Source organism: Notechis scutatus, chromosome Z, assembly GCF_049901735.1.
Source record: "Notechis scutatus isolate UNSWTSFEM ecotype Mainland chromosome Z, rNotScu1.2, whole genome shotgun sequence".
NCBI lineage: Eukaryota > Metazoa > Chordata > Lepidosauria > Squamata > Elapidae > Notechis > Notechis scutatus.
Window position 1 is genome coordinate 26,427,420 of NC_142025.1, and position 22,396 is coordinate 26,449,815.

Sequence of the window (22,396 nt, forward strand, 5' to 3'; positions counted from 1 at the left end):
CCACCTACAGACTAATGACGGGAGAGCATGGAAACGCCATATAGATCAGCTTCGATCCAGATTGCCACCCACCTCCAGCGACTCCCCTAATTAGCAAACTGAGGGGGAGGGGATATCGAGGAGGCCGAAAATGAAATAGATGATGGCGTAATCAAGGGGACCCAGCAACCCAACCAAAGAAACGCATGCAATCTGAAGAAGAAGCAGGAAGCAGGGTGGCATCACCGCGGGAAATAGCACGAGGAGGCAAGCCCACGGGACCCGGAAGTAAGCCTAGGAGACTAGGATAACAACGATAGCCGCTGAGTCCTCCCGCACAGAAACGGAACTAGCCGTGCCAGAAAACCTTTGAAAGCGCTCCACCGGAATCGGACTGCAGACAAAAACCGGTGGAGCAGCGAAAATCAAACAGGCAGGTAAAACGACTTGCATATCTACGCAGTATGTTACCGCACCCTCAAACGGAACCTAGGGGAGGGGTGTTATGAACTAATAAAAACTATTTAATAAAAACTTGTCAACCTTACGAGAAAGCAGGCTCGTAATCCTGCACCTTTGATTGGCCCATGGATAGCGAGCTGGGATTGGTTCTTCACGGAGCAGCCTGATTGGCTATTAGCTGAACATCTCTCATTGGGTACAATTTAAACGTTTGAACACAAATCATTGGTTAATGGGTCAGCAGCCAGCTCTATAAAAGAGCTGCTGCTGCCCAGGATTTTTGCTCTGTTCTTAATAGTTAATAAAGAGTGTGTGTGTGTGTGTGTGTATATATATATATATATATATATATATATATATATATATATATATATATATATATATATATATATATATATATATATATATATATATATATATATATATATATATCTTTGATTATTCGGTTTTCTCCGCGTAAGATTGGAAGTTTCTAGGCAACGCGTTTCGATGAAGTCTCATTCATCATCTTCAGGCTTCTGTCTTCAGCTCTGTGCTTCTCAGAGTGATGTGAGCTTGCAGCTGCTTCTTCCTTTTAACTGCTAGTGGGGGTGTGACTTGATTGGTTGGGGGCTTGGCTGTGTTCTGATTGGGTGGGGTGTGTTCTCATTGGTTGGGGGTTTGGCTGTGTTCTGATTGGTTGGGGGGTTGGCCATGTTCTGATTGGCTGGAGGTGTGTTCTGTTCAGGTGGGGGCTTGGTTGTGCTCAGGTTGGTCTTAGTTACTGGGGGATTTGAGCTGGTGAGCTGTGATCTTGCTGTTTGGCTTCGAGTTCGTGGTCGTGCTGCATCTTCATGGTGGGGATCAGTTCGCTTCATGTATGGCTCAGGGGGTTGAAGTGGGTAGTGATGCAGCTGCAGTGCGGCTTCTGGTCTGTGGTCGTGTCTCATCTTCTGTGTGGGTGTGAGTCTGCTTTTTACGTGGAAGTGTGGTGGTGGCATCTTGTGTGGCCCTCGTGGGTGTGGGTCTGGTGTCATTCATCATGTTAGGTACTCGTCTGTTCATGAGGGCGGGTTTCCAAATGGCTGGTAAGCGGGAGGTGTCATCTCTTTTATTCATGCTGTGTGGCGTTTTCTATCTCTATGGCTTCTCTGATTATTCTGTTGTTGAAGTGTTCGGTTTTGGAGATAGTTCTGGTATTTTTAAAGTCAATCTCATGTCCTGTGGCTTTGAGGTGTTGGACCAGGGAAGAACCTGAGCACAACCAAGCCCCCACCTGAACAGAACACACCTCCAGCCAATCAGAACATGGCCAACCCCCAACCAATCAGAACACAGCCAAACCCCAACCAATGAGAACACACCCCCACCCAATCAGAACACAGCCAAGCCCCCAACCAATCAAGTCACACCCCCCACTAGCAGTTAAAAGGAAGAAGCAGCTGCAAGCTCACATCACTCTGAGAAGCACAGAGCTGAAGACAGAAGCCTGAAGATGATGAATGAGACTTCATTGAAACGTTGCCTAGAAACTTCCAATCTTACGCGGGAGAAAACCCGAATAACCAAAGATCCACATACAAATACCCCGCGAGAACCTCAGAATATATATATATATATATATATATATATATATTGGGCATCATATAGTTTATTATAGTATATGCCTATGGCATCAATGTATGTATAAAAGGAGTAGGGACTTCAGCCATCCTGCTATGACTACCATCTTACCTTTTCTGAGGCCTACTCCCTCCCACAGCCTGATGTGATACAATCCTAGAGGTCATCTTGAGGTTAATATAATTCTTAGGTGGCATACAAATTTATCCTTCCTTCCTTTTATTTTCTTTTTCCTTTTTCTTTCCTTTCTTTTTCTTTCTCTTTCTTTCTTCTTTCTTCCTCCTTCCTTCTTTCCCTCTCCCTCCTTCCCTACCTTATCCTTCCTCCTCCTCCTCCCTCCTCCTCCTCCTCTTCCTCCGTCCCCTTCTCATTCCTTTCTTCCTCCTCCTCCTGTTCCTCTCCCTTCTTCCTTTTTCTTCTTCTTGCATTTATACACTAGACTAGGCACTCAAAATGAGAGAAGTAAAATAGACACATAGAAAAAAAACTCAGACACAAATGTAAGAATATCCAATTAAAGAGTATGTATATCTAATAATAGGTTGGAAATCAGACCTTTTTCATTCAAGACTTTCATATCTCAGCAGGACACCAATGAAGAAAGGGAATTGCATACCTTTGAAAATGGTGGCTAAACTTGAAATAACTAGATAGCAAAAAGTCCAATTTATAAATTATATATTATAAATTTATACCGGTAATTAAATTTTCCATTCAAAAGTTATATGTTTATGACTTCCAGGGGTTTATGGCGCTGATGACCAAAGCAGAATAAAAAGCCGCCAAATATCTTAGTAATTCCTCTCTGGATAAGGAAAGAATTTGGGATTATTCCAAAATACTCCAGAGAGCTGTTTTGTATGAGATTTCAAGAAAGTGGTCTCCAGCAGATTTTAAGCTCTGGAAGACAAGGAAATAGCTAACAACTGTTGTCAGCATCTTTGAAACAACACTATTTCCCTTACTAATAACTTTCAGAAATTGCTTGTTAATTACTTTCAGTTCTTAGAAAACTTTGGATCAACAGGTTTTACAACACTGGGTGTTTTTCAGTCAGTGAAATAATTTTTAAATGTAAGGTAAATGGCTGGGGGTGGGGGTTTGGAATAAAAAAAAAGCTGATTAAAATTTAGAAAGTTACAAAAGAACTACTGATTTGCATACATTTGAAATAAGATTTTTGAATTAATCATAAAATGGGAAAATGCTTTTGTTTTAAATTATTTTTTTAAAAAAAAGATAAAATGGGACTTTGAAGATTGTACTCTAGAGGGAACTAAAAGGAACAAAGTTATAGTTAAAAGAGAAAAACACTTAAATTTACTTATTAATAAAGTGAAATATTATAATATTGTATATACTGGATATTTTTTTAACAGTGCACCAAAAAGTTAATTTTAAGAGTGTTTGTCTCTATAGATAGACTGTGCTTAAAATATATTATGCAAGAGGAACAAATTTTTCCTGACAAGATCAACAAAGATTTGAAGTTGGATTTAAAAATGACAGTTGATAAGAATGATATAGAGAAAAATATTACACTGGACATGTAAAAGAAACTGACTGATGTCTTAATTATTAAAATGGATATACAAATACAAATAGCAAACCAAGATACCTGGGTAATTTTCCTATGTTGGATTTACAAAAGAGGCTTGTTGAAGTTTTGAAGAGTTTTGAGTACTTTAAGGAAAGTTGATGTTACTAAAATTGTTAATACTGTTGTGATGAAAAGATAAGTCATTCTTTTATATATTTTTCTTTAACAATATTTTTCCTATTTCTATTTTTTTCTGCATGTATATTTTCTTTTTTCCTGTTGTTTGCATTAGTTTTTACTGTTATATTGTAATCTTTAATAAAATCATGTCTTTAAAAAACATGAATGTATACTGTAACCCAGTGGCCCCCAACCTTTTTTGTGCCACGGCCTGGTACCGGCATCACAAAATGGTCCGCGGCCCGGTACCGGCATTAGCACGCATGTACAAGGCGAGCCGAGCGACCGGCCAGCGAGCCGTCTCCCGCTTCTCCCCGCCACCTTCAACTCCTCCTTTGTACCTTTGTCGATGGGCTTCAGGAAGGCTTCGGGATGGTCGCTCGGCTCGCCTTGCCTTGGGTCCTGAAGGAATCCTCGCGCCTTAGTTTTGTTCGAAGCCGCCCCCCCCTTCGATGAAACTAAGGCGCGAGGATTCCTTCAGGACCCAAACCAGACGTTTTAGTTTCCAACCGGAAAAGCTCACCCGGAAGCACTTTCTCACCAAAACAAGATGGCGGCGCCCAGCAAACCGGCGGCCCGGTAGAAAATGTTCCACGGACCGGTACCGGTCCGGGGTCCGGTGGTTGGGGACCCCTGCTGTAACCGATTATATATTATTATATATTATTGCCACTTTAGACTCAAGTTTTTTAGTTTTACTTTACAATGTATTATTGCATTATTGAATGGAACTAAATGTTTTAAAGAGCTAATTTGGTGCAGTGGTTAACGCATCAGCTAGAAACCAAGAGTTCTAGTCTCACCTTGTTCACAAAACTAGCTGGGTGATCTTGGGTCAGTTGTTTTCTCTCAGTCCTAGGAATTTGGCAATGATAAACCATTTCTGAAAAAACTTGCCAAGAAATCTGACTGACTCGAAGCATTGTCTGAGAAGTTTTAAATCAATTATTTCTAATAATAATAAGGCCTCCAGGGCATGCTAGGCAGTAACCCTAATTTTCCTTATTCAATAAGAATGAGTAGACACGTGATGGCGAACCTATGCCACGTGTGCCAGAAGTGGCATGCAGAGCCATCCCTCTGGTGCCAGCCATCGCCCGTTGGTCTTCTGGATTCTAGTGCATGCATGCACACCAGCCAGCTGGTCTTTGGCATGCAAGAGCGCTGGAAACTGGAAAAGCAGCTCCCCAGAGCGCATGTGTGTGCCGGCCAGCTGGTCTGGCCGGCATTCAATGCCAAAAAGGTTAGGCACCACTGGAGTAGACAGTTCTGCATAAGCGTTTGCAAAACCTCTTATTATCAGGAATTTTGGAAAATCACACCAGCACAGGCTGTATTACAGTAGAACCCACCACAAACCAATGGTATAAACCTGCAAAACCTGCAATGAAGTACTTGAGGCATTATGCTTGACTCAAATATTTAACTGGAAGCATTGGGTATGGAACATGCCAGCATTCTCCCCTCTCCCCCACAAGATGCTCCACTGTGCTTTGGAAATCTGCACACGCAGCAACTAACTTTCATGTACTTGATGAACCTTTATTCTAGTGATTTCTATACTGTACTTTAGAATGCTTTTTCTAGCAATCTGACATATATTGAAATATTAAACCTGAGTTGTGCTTCCACTTTTCAGAATACTTTCCCCCCTGCAGTACAAATAGCCCAAACTGTTTATAAATTGCCAAAGTAGTTAAAAACTGTTTCTGTTTGGACATGCTAGCACTTAGTTGTTCTTAAATGCCTCATTTGTGTGCTTTTACTGCATGCTTCCTTTTTTACATTTAAAATGTTTTATATGTTGTCTGCCCAGATTCAGTCAGATTTGAGATGGGATATTAACAATTAGAGAATGAAACCTGTTGAAGTACTGTTGGCTCAGGCCTTTCCTATTTGAGTGTTATGTTTTTATTGTCTCTCCTTTAATTAATATTTAATATTGCTTTAAGGTAAAATGCTTTAGGAAGGAACTGTATGGGAAACACTATGTTGTAGATGTATATTAAATAAATAAATATTCTAAAAAAACCTCACAAGAGATGGGATCTCCCTTCTTCAGGTTTCAGTTTTAATTGTGAAAATGAGGACACACAATCATAAGAAAACTGCTTTGCCATCATAATGCCCATATTTAATTTTTTTGAACAAGTAAAGCCATAAAAAAATCATTTCATACAGTACATTTTTATATTCCCTCTGCAATGCCCATCAACAGTATTCAAAAGTTTTGACATATTTCTCAGTATTTTAAATAGCACATAACCCATGACCACAGTAAAGCAGAGTTCACGTCACACAGCTTCTTTAGTTAAAATTCAGAAACTTAAAAATCTTAGGTCACATTTGACTGTGACATAAGGACTGTTCCTCCATCTGCACATAGTATTTGGCAAAAGTCAGGGGCAATTATGCAATGGTTTATTATCACCATGTTCGTTTTCATTATTGTATGACTATTGATAAAAGCCACTGCATAGCTGTTCCCATTGTCCCAAAGGTGCTTTTCCAAAAGACCAGTTGCCTTTTAGGAAAGCACCTTTGGGACAATGGGAACAGCTATACAGTGGCTTTTATGGGAACAGCTATGCAGTGACTTTTTTTTGTTATTTCCTTGAAAATGTTTCACTTCTCATCCAAGAAGCTTCTTCAATTCTTTAGCTTCTTGGATGAGAAGTAAAATGTTTTCGGGGAGTGGGGGGGAAGCAAGAAAATCCAGTTGCCTTTTGGCAAAACATCTTTGGGACATGACCTGGATGATTGAGAACCTCCAGACACTTGTTTCCATTATTCTGTCAAGACAAAGAAAGAGTGAGGGCATAATGTAAGTATGTGCTCAAGGTTCCAGATTTCAGACAGAAGGTGATTTCAAATCTACATCTCGTTTCTAAAGAAACGGAATATTTTTTTTCCTTCAGTGAATAAGATCAAGCTTAAGTTGAAATTATGCAAGTTTATTTTATAGGGTATTTTTCTAACATACATTCAGTGTATGTATTTGGTGTATTGATTCTTTGAAACATAAGCAATTGTTTATAAAGTTCAAGCAACATTTTCCTTCCAGACAAAAACACGTGAGAAATCTAGAATCAAGTAATCGCCTCCATTTTTTAAAAAAAATTGATGGGAAATGACTAACTTATCTTTGGATTTTTGATATTTGGTAACTATTTTTAAAAATAATTATCCCCCCAAAAAACTGTAACTTGCAGTTGAGCATTTTTTTAATGTGAACAAATTATGGTAAAAACACATCCCAATAGTTGCTTGAAATAAACAAAATAGGGGTTTGATGTCTAGAAAGGTCACAGAAATTAATTTAAATCAAATAATAATGCTATATAATAAGATTGCAAACAAATATTTTTTACATGTAGTGATGCATTGGCCTAAAAATTATGTATCAACTATGATATTGTAATTTTTCACATAAAGTTATGGAAAGTTTGAGAGGAGTTAAGTACTAAATAACTTCATGAAATATCAATGTATTTTCAAAAGTCATATTTTGGAAAATCTCAAAGGTTTGATACTGACATAGTCTTACTTTGATCCAACTAAAATATTTTCACACTAAGAACAGCATGAAGCAATTAATACATTAATTTGAAAAACGCGATAGAAAATACAGCAAGTCCTTGCTTAGGAATTTGTCACTGGCATTTAAAAAGTCATGAAATTAACAGAACTTCACAGGTATCAGACAACCTAGATCAGTTTTGAAAAACCTTTGGAGGTATAACAAAACTGATTTTAAAAGTCCCACTCATGTTACAAGACTGATTTATGTAGCATTCAATTTGCATATGTATGCAGCATAAATGATTCACAGAACACCCAATATGGAACGAAGGCGTAACATAGTTTTCTTGACACTTTTCATGATTCTCCATGGAAACTTTACAGGAAAACTCGCAAGGCTGAGCACTAATTTTAAATGCCTACTACTTTAGGTACATATAATATTAAAGACATTTTTTTTAGGAAAAAGCCCCACATTCTCAATAATGTTTAAATTTGACCTATTTATCTCTTCACTTATATTGTTTTAAGTGACCAAAATTAACAAATTCAGCATATCAACATACTAATTTGGGAGTCTCTAAACTAAATTTTTACTTCAACTGTACCGAATCAAATGCATTCATATGGATAATCCTCCTTTAACTTGTTCACAGCTGAAAATATTGTGAAGTTTATTTATATTTACATACTTATATAATTATGTACATATATGAAGTTTATAAAGTAATAATACACCCATCTCTGTTCACATTATATGTGTGTATGTATGTGCATTTACACACATAAACATGTACAGAGATGAATATGCAATTTTATACTAAAGTGAACAAATTAATATAAACTGATTCTTTCATAAACTTCATTCATAGTGTAATCAGAAACAATTTTTTTTGAAAAAATTCTTTATATAGCAAGGTATCTACTTAAGGATGAGATGGACCAATAGTCTTGTTTCATTTATTCGAAGTACAGCTTTCCATTTGTAGCTGCTGGGTATTCTTCTTTAGGATAATTAAATGATCCTTTCTGTAAAGACAAAGAAGTCAGCATCTATAATATTTAGTGTAATTTCTTCAGCTTTTGCGCAAGTGGGACTGTTTTGGAAAATCAAAAAGAAATCTGCAGCCATTTTGTGAATGGTGAAATAAGGGTCAACCTGATGCATTTACTGCATCATTTCACTATTATACAAATCCTTCACAGAAGCATGTACAAATATAAACATTTTTTTTTAGCACAAAATAAAAACAATTAATTTTAGATAGATCAAGTATATATGCAGGAGATAAAAGCCTATGGGTGAACTTTAAAGGCTAGAAGTTCTTCAGAGTGCATGTTATTTAAGGAACGCAGGTCAGGCAGTTTCAAAAGTAGTTTTGTAAATTTAGAGGCTTCATTTGGATGATTTTTTGTGATCAAAGTCCTGAGTGCACGGATCAATGTTTCTTGCAGTGCTTCCACAGAATTGACATTCTCTATTCCTGATCGTTCTAAATGAAAGAAAAACAATGGGAGGGAGACAGTTATAGTTTGCAACTTATATTGTTAAACACAGTATATAAAGTTCTGCAAAGTACCCAGATATTCATCAAAGCATTTAAGTTAGTAAATATAGGGGTGGGATTCAAATTTCTTAACAACCGGTTCTGTGGGTATGGCTTAATTTGTGGGGGGGTGGCTTGGTGGTCATGTGACTGGCTGGGCGTGGCTTCCTGGCTGGGTGTGGCTTGATCACATGACTGGCTGGGTGTGGCTTGGTGGTCATGTGACTGTGGGCGTGACCAACTCAATGTCACTCATGTCAAGGGGTGCCTTGCCTGGCCCCTTCCCTCCCAGCCATTCCTTGTCACATCCAGCCTCAACTTATCTATAGTTCTATAAAAATGTTGTTCACCCTTTTTTGACTTTATTATCTACGTACTATAGAGGAAGGGGTGGGATTCTACCAGTTTGCACCTATTCTCTAGAACCGGTTGTTAACATTCTAAGCAGTTCAGAGAACTGGTTGTTAGAAGAAATTACTGGCCTAATCCTGTAAGGAAGGAAGAAAGGAAACATTCTGATGTTGCTTACAGAAACTGCCTCTCCGTTAACCCTTATTATATTCTTGGCAGGACTAGACTTCCTGTCTCAGGAACTTCTCTGGAGTATTTTTTCCCCTCCTTTGCTGGTACTTTGCTTGTGTGGAGTGATCGTTCAGAGTTACAATGGCACTGAAAAAAGTGACATGACCATTTTTCACACTTACGACTGTTGCAGCATCCCCACAGTCATGAGAGGCCAGGCGAGGACATGCGTGCCTCGATGTTAGTGATATTGAGTTGGCCACACCCAGCCAGCCACATGACCACCAAGCCACACCCACCACCGAAGCCACACCCACAGAACTGGTTGTTAAAAAAATTGAATCCCACCCCTGTATAGAGGTACTTTCATGGACTACTGAAAGGGGGAGATGGCTCACATGCTTTGCTCAAAAGTATGATAGGCAACAGGCTTTTAAGGGGCTGCCAGAAAGAGGGAGGGCAATGCATTTTCCAAAGCACCAAAAGGCAAACAAGAAGCAATGGATGGAAATTAAACAAAGAGAGAAGCAAACTAAGACTAAGGAGAAACTTCCTGACAGTGAGAACAATTAGCCAATGGAACTGCCTGCCACCAGAAGTTCTGGGTGCTCTAACACTGTAGGTTTTCAAGAAAAGACTGGACAGCCATTTCTCTGAAATAGTATAGGGTTCCCCTCAAGGTCCCTTCTAAGTGTTATTCTGTTATTCTGACACCTTTTCCAGGACCTCTACTCAGAGTCTGGCATCCTCAGTTTTCCTGCCTGAGAAGGAGGTTGGACTGGAAGACTTCCAAAGTCACTTTCAACTCTGTTAAACACACCTGTATTTATGCTCTGGACTATAGACATTGAATGCATGTATTGTAAATCCTGAAAAATACCTGGGCAAAAGGCAGTAAAATTACTCTAGGTGTAGGGACAGTATAAAATATTAATATATGATAAATAATGGAACAATTAAAAACAACAGCACTAAGTTTTCTCTCCCCCCTTCCTTCTTCTTTTCTTTCTTTCTTTCCTATTTTTTTCATTCTTTCTCTCACTCCCTTTCTTTCTTTCTCTTTCTTGTTCTTTCTTTCTCTGCCTTGCTTGCTCTTTCTTTCTCCCTTCCTCTTTCTTTCTTTCTCTTTCTCTTTCTCCTTTCTTTCTTTCTCTTTCTTTCTCTCCCTTCCTCTTTCTTTCTTTCTTTCTTTCTTTCTATCCCTCCTTCTTTCTCTCTCCCTTCCTCTGTCTTTCTTGCTGTTTCTTTCTCTCTCTCTTTCTTTCTCTCCCATCATCTTTCTTCCTTTTCTTTCTTTCTTTCTTTCTTTCTTTCTTTCTTTCTTTCTTTCTTTCTTTCTTTCTTTCTTTCTTTCCTTCTTTCCTTTCCCTTCCTGTTTTTCTCTCTTTTTTTTCCCTTCCTCTTTCTTTTCTTTTCTTCTCTCTTTCTCTTTCTCTTTCTCTCTCTCTCTCTCACACACACACGCACACACACACACCTGGTCTGGGACAAACTGAATGATCTGGCGAGCTCCAGTCAGCAGTAGGTGGAGGGAAAGGGAAGAAAGGGTGGTGGTGGCATGCAGGTGCAATCCTCCCTTAGGCAAAGCACCTCCGCGTGCAGCAGTGATTGCGACGGTGGCAGCGGGGCCTTGAGCACCCCCCTGCCCCGGTCCTCCCAAAGGCAAAGCACCTCTGTGTGTGATGGTGGCAGCAGCAGCGGGGCCTTGAGCATCCCCCCAGGCTGCAGCCCTCCCAAAACACCTCCACAGATGGCGGAGGCGGCGGACCTCGCTCTGGCTGTCTCTGTAAGCTGCCCTGGCCTGCGAGGGAGGCAAGCAAGCAGGGGGAAGGGCTCTGGTCGATGCCAAGATTTCCCACTTGCTTTCCAAGCCACCCTGGCCTGTGAGGGAAGTGAGCGGGAGATCGTGGCACCAGAGCCCTTCCCCATGCTTGCTTGCTTCCTAAGCCAAAGTACCTCCATGTGCAGCAGCGATGGGGGCCCTGGCTGCCTCCCGTAAGCAGCACCATCACTGCAGCACCTCTGCCCACTTCCTTTTGTTTTGCCTCTAGAAGAAGTGGGCAGAGGCGGTGGAGGCACTGTGGCAATGGCCTTGCTTATGGGAGGCAGCCAGGTCCACTGCCTCTGCATGTGGAGGTACTTTGAAAGGACTGGGGGGGGGCTGCTCAAGGCCCCGCAGTTCGCTGTGCCGCAGCTGCCATGTGGTAGGGAGAGCTGGGAGAGCGCTGCATGGTGGCTTAGCCAGCCAGCTGAGCCCGAGGATGGGGGGGGCAGGTAGGTAGGTCCCAGCCAGCGCCGCTGGTGGAATGGGGGCCGCACCAGTGGGGAAGCCAGCCAGACGAGCCCAGGGATGGGGGGGTGTAGGTAGGTAGGCTGGGCAAGGCCTGGGGAGCCCTGGAGCTGGCCGTGGGAGGTCCCACCCCTGAGTAAATGATATTCAAACTAGGTAAGTCATAACCACTACAGATCAAGGCCAATATAAATTAACATGCTCATGTTAAGTATCAATTTGACAAGCTATCCTTAATTTATAATGTAGGATGGAGGCGCATCCTGACTGAGGTAGGCAAATACATTCTGCATAGTGATCTAATAGCTTGGATATATAGAGGAATCTTTACTTCTCTTTTTGAGCAGAGTAACAAGTACACAATATTAAAACATTGTATTGTGGAAAAGAACGTTTTTGGGTGTCTAAAGTGTACAGCTAACATGAATGTTTGGGGTACGAGGCAAGGATCCTAACATAATCAGGAATGTAAGATGAACATCTTAACGAATTAGGATTTTCTAGAGTGTTTATTTGAGTGAGTGTGACTTCAGAATACTTTCCCCTGCCACCCAGAAGAGTAAGAGAGCATATGTTTGGCTGTCTCCTCCCCTCCTATATTATCTAATGATTTAATTCACAATGAAAAATTCTGTTAGTTTGCATGATAAAGTTTGCATAATTCCTAGTAAGTGGAGAGAGAAAATACTTTTTTGCCCCTCCCAACGACATTATTCATTTTACTTGTTTACTTCAGCAACTAAAATTATCACAGATCAGGCTGCATGACAATTCAAAATTACATTTCCTATTGCAATATTTCTATTCCAATATGGATCAGAACATGCAACATTGTAATCTCCCCACTCCCAGAGGATTTATGGATATATTTTATTTTAAAATTCAATAGTGTATTGTCTCTAGAAGTTAACAGATAACAGATTAACAGAGTTGGAAAAGACCTTATAGGTCATCTAGTCCAAACCCCCCCTCCCTAAGCAGGAGACCCTACACAATTTCTGACACAAATTTCTCTTTCTCACAAGAGAAAGAATATTGAAATAAAAGTGAACTGCAAATAATCCTCCCCAAATCTTATTTATGCAAAAATATCTAAAAAATAACAATAATTCTTAATAAAGTAAGGAAACATTGCATCACTACTGAAAAAATGGCAGTATGGGTGCCTTTGGCGAAGTTCCAAAACAGTCCCAAATGTGGTTACTCCTGAAAAAAGAATCAGACTCTTATCCCTTTTTATGCAAACCAACCATATAAAAGGAAGAGAAACAGAACCATTAGTGAAGCACTTTCAGAAGAGATAAAATACTGTAAGATAAATTTAAAATATATTCTTATTTGTTAAATAATATGAAGAAACCTAGAGGAGAGGGAGAATGGGAGACCAACCTCCAAACCAGATTTTATATATTCTGAAAAGATAAAGGATATTTTAGTTTTTGCTATATATAAAGGTTTATTTTGGTTTCTTACCAGCAGATACAAGGACCACCGCTGTAAACAAACTCATTTCTTCATCACTAAGGTTGAGTGCATTTAGCTTCTCACTAAACTCAAACATGGAGTTCAGCAGATCACCAGCTCCCATGGTACGTAGATCATCCAAACTGTACTTCTTTCCACTAAGAAAAGTGACAGTACGATCTTTTGCATCAAATAGAGATGCAAACCGTACCATTAGTACCTGGTCAAAAGAAAATTTAGGGAGAAAAGCTCGATGTAAATCTATATTCAGTTCATATAGAATCTTTAAACTTTGAGAGCTCATAAAATTGAAGATAAAAGTCTTCTCTGAGCCAAGGTCAATTCTTGGTGACTAGTCTTGAAATTAAAGGGAAGTGATCAAATCTACTGCCTTATGGGATTTTATTTCCCAGACTTTCAATGTCTTCCATCCAACTATTATCCTGCTTAAAAATGTGTTCTCTGTTTGAGCCTAAAAGCAATGACATAAGTGAGATATATCCTGAATATTTAATTCTAAAATAGTCCACACACAAAATGATTACTATCCTATATAATTTGTTTGTTTAAAAAAGCTTTCTAACAGTTTACTAAAGGTATGATTAATCCCAGCTTTAAAAAAAAATCTCAGCAACTATTTATATAATTTAGAAACAGGCCAGGTTATATGTAAAAAAATATTTAGAGTTTGGAGTTAAGGAAACATCCTCACTTGGCTTTGATATTTTGTTGGTACCGTATTTGCCGGCGTATAAGACGACTTTTTTGCCCTGAAAAACATGCCTCCAAGTGGGGGGCGTCTTATACGCCGGGAGGACTCCGACTCCCACTTCGAGCTTGAGTTGCAGCCGGGAGGAGGCTGGGGGAGCGGGTGTGTGTGTGTGTGTGGCGGGTGTCACTGCCACGCGCTGCGCAACCTTTCCCCCTCTTCCTTCCTTAGCGGTGGGGAGGAGAGGATTCGAAGATCCTCACGTGCGGCGTACTTTTCTTTTCTTTTTTCTTTTGCACACAGGTTTTGCATGCGGGCGGCTGTAGGTTAAGGATGGGGAGCCCCGGGTGGGTTATCAGATTTTACGGTGCTTCCAACATGTGCGAACGGTGGGAGAGCAGAGAAGAGAGCGAGCGAGCACCCGCTGTGTGAAATCCTGCCGTCAAAGCAACACTGGGGAGGCAGGGTATAAATTTACCAGGTTAATGTAGCAATGGTGATTAATGCCCAGAACATTGTTTGCGGGTATTGGGGTGTGTGTGTGTGTGTGGTGGTGGTGAGGAGAGGTTGTCCTTTGAATGCGGAAAAGTAGGTGTGACCTTGTGTAGGAAAAATAAAGAGATCCTTTTAGCGTGTTTGGCTTCTTTGCCTCCCTCGTTCGTTTTGACGTGGAGATAATGGCCTTCGGGCGGGAGGGGAAGAAAACGGTAGCTGGATCATTTCAAATTTCACTTACTCTCCTGCCTCACTTCAATATGTCTGAGCGACTCCAGATACTGGAAGACTTTTTGAATGAAAGTGTTACCTCCATATTTTTTTTTAAAGAGGGCCACTTGGGGGAAAAAAAAGATTCTAAGGAATTCCTTGTTTCTTGATTAAAGAGAAGGCATGGAATATACTGTTCCTTGGCAGCCTTTTCAGTGTCCGGGTTTTTGGTGTGTGTGTGTGTGTGAGAGAGAGAGAGAGAGAGAGAGAGAGAGATCAGCTGTATTGAGAAGAGAATGTTTCCTGTGTTCTCATTTTATTTACAACATATTTTACGCTTAATGGTAAGCAATGAAAAATATTTTTAAAACTCATTTCTAAACTCCATAGCTATTTGCATATTCTTGGTTCAAAATTGGATTAGCTCATTTCAAAATTGTCCAAAGCAGAAAAGTGCGTCAAAAAAAAAAAAAAGTGCAAAAGTGGAAGGTGTGTGGAAGAGGGGTTAGTCTTATACGGCGAGTATATAACAAACTCTATATTTTGAGTGGAAATGTTGGGGGGTCGTCTTATACGCCCAGTCGTCTTATACGCCGGCAAATACGGTAATTTATTTATTTATTAATTAAACTTATATGGCTATCCATCTCACAAAAAGTGATTCTTAAACTGAGGATATAAAATGGTTTTAAATAAAAATGCAATATCTTCTAAAATGTATTTTATTATTGTTGAAGTGAGAGGTATTCCGCAGGGAGCAGTCAAAAACATTGATGTAAGCAGACTGACCTCCACAGCATCCAGCCTTGAAGGAGATGGAGAACTTAGCACCAATATTTAAAACTTTTTTAAGCAACAGAGCTCAAAAGTAATACCTTCCCTCAGAGAAGGAAAGATGAGGCAAGACAAGAGAATAATTGGCATTTCTTAAATATAAGTTTTCTCATGTTCACTGTGGCTCTTTCTGAAAGGCAAGACTGAATATAGTCAGGATTTCAATTGTGCACAAAGATATGGGGTCCTTTTAGGCCAGAGGTGGGGAACTATTCCCCTTCATGACTTGTGGACCACAACTTCCAGAATTCCTGAGCCAGAATGGCAATAGATACAAGGGAAACTGACTTGGCAGATGCCACACTGAGATACCAATTTGGATATAGCAAAAAAGGTGAGTGCAAAACTGAGGGTCCTACTTTTCAAAATGAGTGACAAGACAGGATGAAATTTCCAAGTAAACTATACAATCTATAATTACATAAAGGGGCAATTTTTACCACGTTTCCCCAACAGCTATAGCAGATACATGCCAAATGTACCAAAATAACTGCACTCATTTTATCAATTTTAATTGATAGAAATAAGAAGAAATAAAAAAGAAATATTCACCTCAAAGGTTCCAGCCTTCAGAAGGTTTACTTGGTCATGTTGGGAAAGATCTCGGAAACCTGGAACACGCTTGGCAAATTCCACCACTTCCTTTACTGCAGGGGTAAAGCTCATGGAAAATTCTTCCCAGACTTCCTGACCAGACTTATTTGGATCCACAAAAGGAGTCTTGTTCATTGGGCAAACCTGGATATTTACATACACATGGAATCAAAATGCTACTCGGAACACTTTCTTCTTTTCAAAAACCGGCAATATCTTCAAATATAACATAATTATTCATAATTAAAACATTCATAATTAAAAATGCTAGAATGTTCCAAAAATGTTAGAATCTAATTAAAATTAAGAGTTTCCTCTTGTCAACAACATAATAAAACCTTTCTCAGAAAAGAAACCTGAGTATGGACTTTAAAGTCCATTTTCCACAATATTTTATACTTGCAAACTTACATTCGCAGAGCATCTTTGCATTATAATTTTGGAATAGCTGTGATAATTTTATTTCCATCTAGTGCAATTGGTAGGCTGACTGACTATCCAGAAAAAATTATATGACCTTGATTGTAAGTACTTTACTGTAATTTTAATTTTTTTTTTACTTCACTTTAAGGCTTTAAAAACTGCTAAGGCTTAAAATGTTTGAATTGCTTACATGCACATTTCTTCTCTTAATTGCTATGCCATTTGAAAAATATAGCATAAACAGTGTGAAAGAATCACAGAGAATGTACTTTCAGCTTCAAATAAAAATGTTATAGGAGTGGTCATTATTCAATTGGTTTAACTGTCACACATTTATACAGAAAGTCACACTATAATTAGTTACTAGTTAATACTTATCCCCCCTTCCAATTGAATTCATACAAGTATTTGTTTTAAAAAAACACATACAAGGGAAGGAATTTGTTCAGTAACTTCACAGGTGGAAATTTTCTTCAACTGTGTTAATATTCCAACTACAGGGAATCCTCAAACTATAACTGATCACTTAGCAACTGTTTGGATTTACAAGGAATCCAGAAAACGGAGTGACATTCCAATGACATGTCCCCCTCCATTTGCATGATTATGTTTTGGACATCTAGCCTGCACTTATGGATATTTGCATCATCCCACAGTCACTTTTTTTTTTTTTGCCAGAAATGGGTGTTTACTTCCAGTTTCCAGCAAAAAATGGATTGGCTGAAGTGGATTTGCTTAACAATTATGGGGTTCACATAATAACCACTGGAGTTGGCTTCATAGAGGGAGAGAGAAAAAAGAGCTGCCTTCCCTTTTTAAGGTTCTGCAAAAAGAATAGTCTCCCCAAGTCCCGATTCAAAAAAACAAAAGTTTCACTTTTTCTTTTCTTTTCTGCAAAACTTCTCTTGGCATGGTTGCTTCCTTTTCAATAGAAATGGCTTCTTCCATTGAAGCCAATGTCCTCCAAGAATTGTGAATTGTGCTTGATGGTTTTATCCCATGAAAGTCAAGCTGAAATATCTTATAAATATAGGTTTAGAGAAGAATTTTAGAAAAGTGAGTGCAGTTCTTTTATCCTCTCTGAAGCCAGCAGCAATGCCTCAATCCTGTCCAAGAGCATGGGAAAAAGGCATTTTAAGATGCTAGAGCTGACACCTGATTTTAGCTATTTTCTCTGTCTTCCCCTTCTTAAAGGGCTAGTCTGGATAACCTTGTGGGGAAAAGGAAATGGCAAAGGTTGGTTGACATGGGGCAAGGCAAAGCAAGTCAAGAGTGCTAGGCTGAAATTTTCCAGTTGTTCAGGACTTTGTGAAGAAAGTGGCTGCTTCACATCCTTAGAGCCTCCCAGGCGTTTAGAGCTTTCTTTTCCTTTCTTTGGAAGAATACTTCCAAACTCTTGTCCCCTTCTTTAAACAATGGAAGATGACCAAAACTTCTTCGAGGGGGTGAGTGGACACGCACACACAGAGAGACATGTGTCTTCCTTTGGGGATTGAAAGTAGTATTTGAGGTGTGTGTGTGTGTATAGTCTCTTGGCAGATTGTTATCTTTCTTTTGAACTGGTAGCCCCTTGGATAGTGAGGTGAAGTTCCTGTATACTGTAGATAATTAGGATCTGGACCCTGAGTGGTGCAGGCATTTTGGGAAGAAAGGCAAAGTCTATGGCAACTGCTGCCACAGTAGGGAAAGACACCAGTGGAAGGGAAGCCACTTGCAGAGGTGATTAGGGGACTGTTTCATTACAGCTGCTTGTAAAATGGTACCTGTTTCTATTGTGAAGCCAAGTAAGGTTTAGTTTAAGGACACCAAGTGGAGTGGAGTTGAACAATCAATGGCAGATGTGGGGTGGGAAGTAGGCACAAGGCCTGATGGGAAGAGTGGACACTGCAGTGTCCCTGTGGTTGGTCTTAAAAGCAAATTATTATGGGAGATGATGTAACTTCAAAGAGTTGCTAAGTGACTGGTCGTATCTATAAGATTACCTGTATACTCTACTGCATTATTGTTCCCAGGACTATATGACTAATTTAAGCTTATGACAACTGAAGTATTTAATAGTTGTAATACCAGATGCATTCTGTCTTCAGTGCTGCAGGAATTCAGAGATTCAATGGAAGAAAAGCCATTTTCGAGCATTTTATTATACCCTTTTGTGGTAAAGCCATTGGTGAAGTTCATAGAATGGAAGCAAAGATTATACCCACTTGGATAGCGCATATTGTTTTGCCCTTTAAACTGTCCATTGAAATGTTTAATATTCCCATTTTGAAGGACATTGCTTATGCTACCATCATCGGCTTCACCACAAGAATTGTATTGCTCCAAGTATTTAAGATTTTTCTCCCCATTTGAAGTGGTACGATCTTCTGGTTGTTCCTGATTGTACATAAATGTATCTTTGTGGGCACTGGTCACCATGCCAATCACTTCTTCTTTGGCAATGTCAGAGGGCAGAGAAAGAGCAGGACATAATGGAGGAGGAAGAGGAGAAGGAGAAGTGGGCTTTTTGGCAGTTTCTTCTTGCTTTAGTTTGGAGTTCAGCTGTTCCTGAGGCACTAAGAGCAATGCTTCCTGGCTATCTTTTAATGCTTCACTGGCCAAGTGATCACTGAACTGCGTATTCATCATAGTTTTCATGACACTTTGCATTTCAATTATCATCCTCTGCTTCTCTCGTTTAGGAATTCGGCCAAATCGAACAGCTATAAGGAAGACAGAGAAAGTCTTTAGTTTTACATTATATCAAATGTTAATAAGAATGCAATTTCATTTTTTTCTTAAGAAATTGGGCGTTGGTTCTTACCCGATACGCCCTTTCTCGGCGAGCCGCGAGGAGCATCCAGAGAGTGGGAGGTGCTTCAGAGTCCTCTCTCACAGGCTGAGCTTCAATTGAGGAATGCTCCGCCCCCTCACGTGACTCCGTGCAGCGTTCCCCAGTTTTTGCGAGGACGAGAAGGAAAAGGCTATGTACTTATCCTAACCAACTAGTGGATCCTTGGCTGAAACAAGACTCCCCACCAGACGGAGAAATTAGGGTGGGGCTGGATGCTCCTTGTGGCTCGCCGAGAAAGGGCATATCAGGTAAGAACCAACGCCCATTCTCCCTCGAGCCGCTCGGAGCATCCAGAGAGTGGGACATACCAAAGCTTGGCAGTCCTACGGGAGGGACTCCGTCTGGGCCAGGAGCCCCTCCGGGTCACTGATGACCCTCTGTAGGACTCGTCTGCCAAACGAGGCCTCTGCTGAGGCATATACGTCTATTTTGTAATGCCTGATGAAGGGAGACGGGGAAGCCCAGGTGGCTGCCCGGCATATGTCAGCGATTGGAGCTTGTGTGGCCCAGGCTGCCGAAGTCACTGCGCTCCTAGTGGAATGAGCAGTTATTCCACTGGGTGCGGGCAGGGATTGTGATAGGTAGCATCTGGAGATAGTCGCCCTAATCCAGAGACTGATAGTTGAGGGGGATACTTTGAGCCCCAATGACCTGGGCTGAAAGGAAAGGAAAAGAGATTCCGACTTTCTCAGGGGCTGTGTGCGCTTAATGTAGATGCGCAAGGCCCGTCTCACATCTAGGGTGTGCCAAAGAATCTCCCTGTCCCTCGAGGGTCTGGGGCAAAAGTTTGGAAGGACCAAATCCTGCGACCTGTGGAAGGCTGAGTTGACCTTGGGCAGGAAGGTGGGGTCGGGACGAAGGACCACCCAGTCGGCGTGGAACACGCAGAGGTCCTTTCTGACCGATAAGGCCGCTATTTCCGAAACTCGCCGTGCTGATGTAATGGCCACCAGAAAAACTACCTTAAATGTTAAAAATTGAAGGGAGGCCTCCCTTAGGGGTTCAAACGGGTGCCTTGTGAGCAAAACGAGAACCTTATTGAGGTCCCAGGTAGGATACCTGTGAACGGTCGGGGGGCACAAGTTGGTGGCGCCTCTGAGGAAGGCTCTAACCCGAGGGTGGTGGGAGAGGGAACCAAAGTTGGCGCAAGAGACAACGGTGGACAGGGCTGCGACTTGTTGTCTCAGGGTATTTGGGGAAAGCCCCTTGCGGAGGCCTTCCTGGAGGAATTCCAGGACCTGAGCGACAGAGGGGGAGAGGGGGTCAACTCGGGACTCACGACACCACTTGCAGAAGCTGTTCCAAGTGGCATCGTATATCCGAGTAGTTGAGGGCCGCCTGGCAGCCAGAATAGTGTCAATCACTTGGCTTCTTCTCAAGCGGATCCATTCAACCTCCAGATGGCTAACTGGAGCCATTGAGGTTCCGGATGTAGAAGGGGCCCCTGAGAGAAGGAAATCCTGTCCGGAGGGATTCTCCAAGGGGGGCGCTATGGATAGGTTGCGGAGGTCCGCGAACCACGGGCGCCTGGGCCAGTACGGGGCCACCAGAAGCAGATCCGCCTTCTTGTGGATGAGTTTCTGTATCACTCTGGGAACTAGGGCTAGTGGGGGAAGGCATACAGGAGCCCTAGGGGCCAGGGGCAGCGTAGTGCGTTGTGGCTCTCCGACCCGTGGGAAGGTTATCTGGAGAAGAACCTTGTTGTGCGTTGGTCGGGGATGCAAAAAGGTCCACCACCGGTAGACCGAAGATGCTGGACGCCTCCTTGAACAGGGATGGGTGGAGACGCCATTCTGACTGGTCCACCGTGGCCCTGCTCAGCCAATCTGCCTGGATGTTGGAGACTCCGGAGATGTGCTCTGCTTTTAGCGAGAGGAGATTGGACTCTGCCCAACGGCAAAGACGTTCGGCCTCCCTCATCAACTGAATAGACTGGGTTCCCCCTTGCCTGTTGATGTGAGCTTTGGCCGTGACGTTGTCCGTGAGAATAAGGATGTGACATCCGCGGACCTGAGGGAGGAAGCAGCGCAGGGCCAGGTGGACGGCGTGAAGCTCCAGCCAGTTGATGCTGCATCTTTGTTCTATCCTGGACCATTTGCCCTGTGCCGTGAGTGAATTGACGTGGGCGCCCCATCCGGATAGGCTGGCGTCTGTGGTGAGGGAAAGCCTCTGGGGCTCCTTGAAGAGATGGCCCTTGTTGATGGCGGGGTTGGTGTGGGAACTATGATTCTTTGTTCTTTGTGTACGTGCTAGGACAACGGAGCCTTCTGGTGGTTGGCTGGAACACGAAGCAAGGAGCAAGGACAAATTGTTGCCATTTCTAACCAGGACTGTAGCAAACTTAAACTTTGCAGCCTTATATGCTTATGCGAATGATCAGTGCATGTTGTGTGATGTAATGCGTTTGTGATAGGACGCTATCAAAAATTGCTACGTTAACAAAGATTGCTTCTAATAAAAGAGGGTTTCGGAGTTCGCTCTGGGCTCTCATCCCGAGACAACCTTGCGTTGTGTCTTCTTTTCATGAGAGACCACCACAACTGGTGACCCCGACGTGATCTGCTGCAGGCAGATACGTGTTCTGCTCTTCTGTACTTATCACCTGGAAGAGGCAAAGCTGTGCACCATAATCGATAACTGTCGCAGGTGACGATTATCTTCGTAAGTATGGGAGGAAAACTGTCACAACATCAGGAGAAGCATATTACAGAGTTGTTGAAGTTAGTCAGAACCAATTTCTTTATCTTTAGTTCTTCTGGTAGGGAAAAAATCTGTTTGTCACGATCCAATGTTAAATTGTTAATGCATACTGTATGGATACAATGTCCATGGTACCCTGAACGAGGTTCCTTAAAATTGGAAACGTGGAGACAGATTGGCAATGTTCTCCACGATGAGCCTCGGGCTGATTCAGAAGTTTTAACTTATTGTAAGATGGTTATTACTGCTTTAAAAGCCCAGCAACAGCTGTTATTGAAACCATTATTGGATCCACCTCCGTATCAAAATAAGGTAGTTTTGTATCCACCTGTCTCGAGATTGGAAGATGTGGTATCTCCCCCGACAGCTCCTAAAAATCCATCAGGAGATGTCAAGGTGGAAAATCCTAAAATAAATACACCCCATGCTGGGAGAGTTCAAGCAGCTATGCAAACAGCTTTTCAAGCAGGACAGCTGGAGGGGGAGGAGA

The 22,396-nt window shown here is 41.4% G+C and overlaps 1 protein-coding gene across 4 annotated transcripts in view; it reads right to left on the reverse strand.

Annotated features, from left to right (window-relative positions):
• Positions 1-5,872: 5,872 nt before the first annotated feature.
• The window catches only part of NR1D2 (nuclear receptor subfamily 1 group D member 2), a 39,986-nt gene continuing 23,462 nt past the window's right edge, over positions 5,873-22,396 (reverse strand). For all 4 annotated transcript variants that reach the window (XM_087945322.1, XM_026685705.2, XM_087945323.1 and 1 more), the window contains exons 5-8: positions 18,441-19,075; positions 15,909-16,094; positions 13,118-13,328; positions 5,873-8,778 (exon numbers count right to left, since the gene is read on the reverse strand). In XM_087945322.1, the coding sequence (XP_087801448.1) occupies positions 8,582-8,778; positions 13,118-13,328; positions 15,909-16,094; positions 18,441-19,075 (1,229 nt within the window). In that variant the 3' untranslated portion in view covers positions 5,873-8,581. The remainder of the gene's footprint in view (positions 8,779-13,117; positions 13,329-15,908; positions 16,095-18,440; positions 19,076-22,396) is intronic.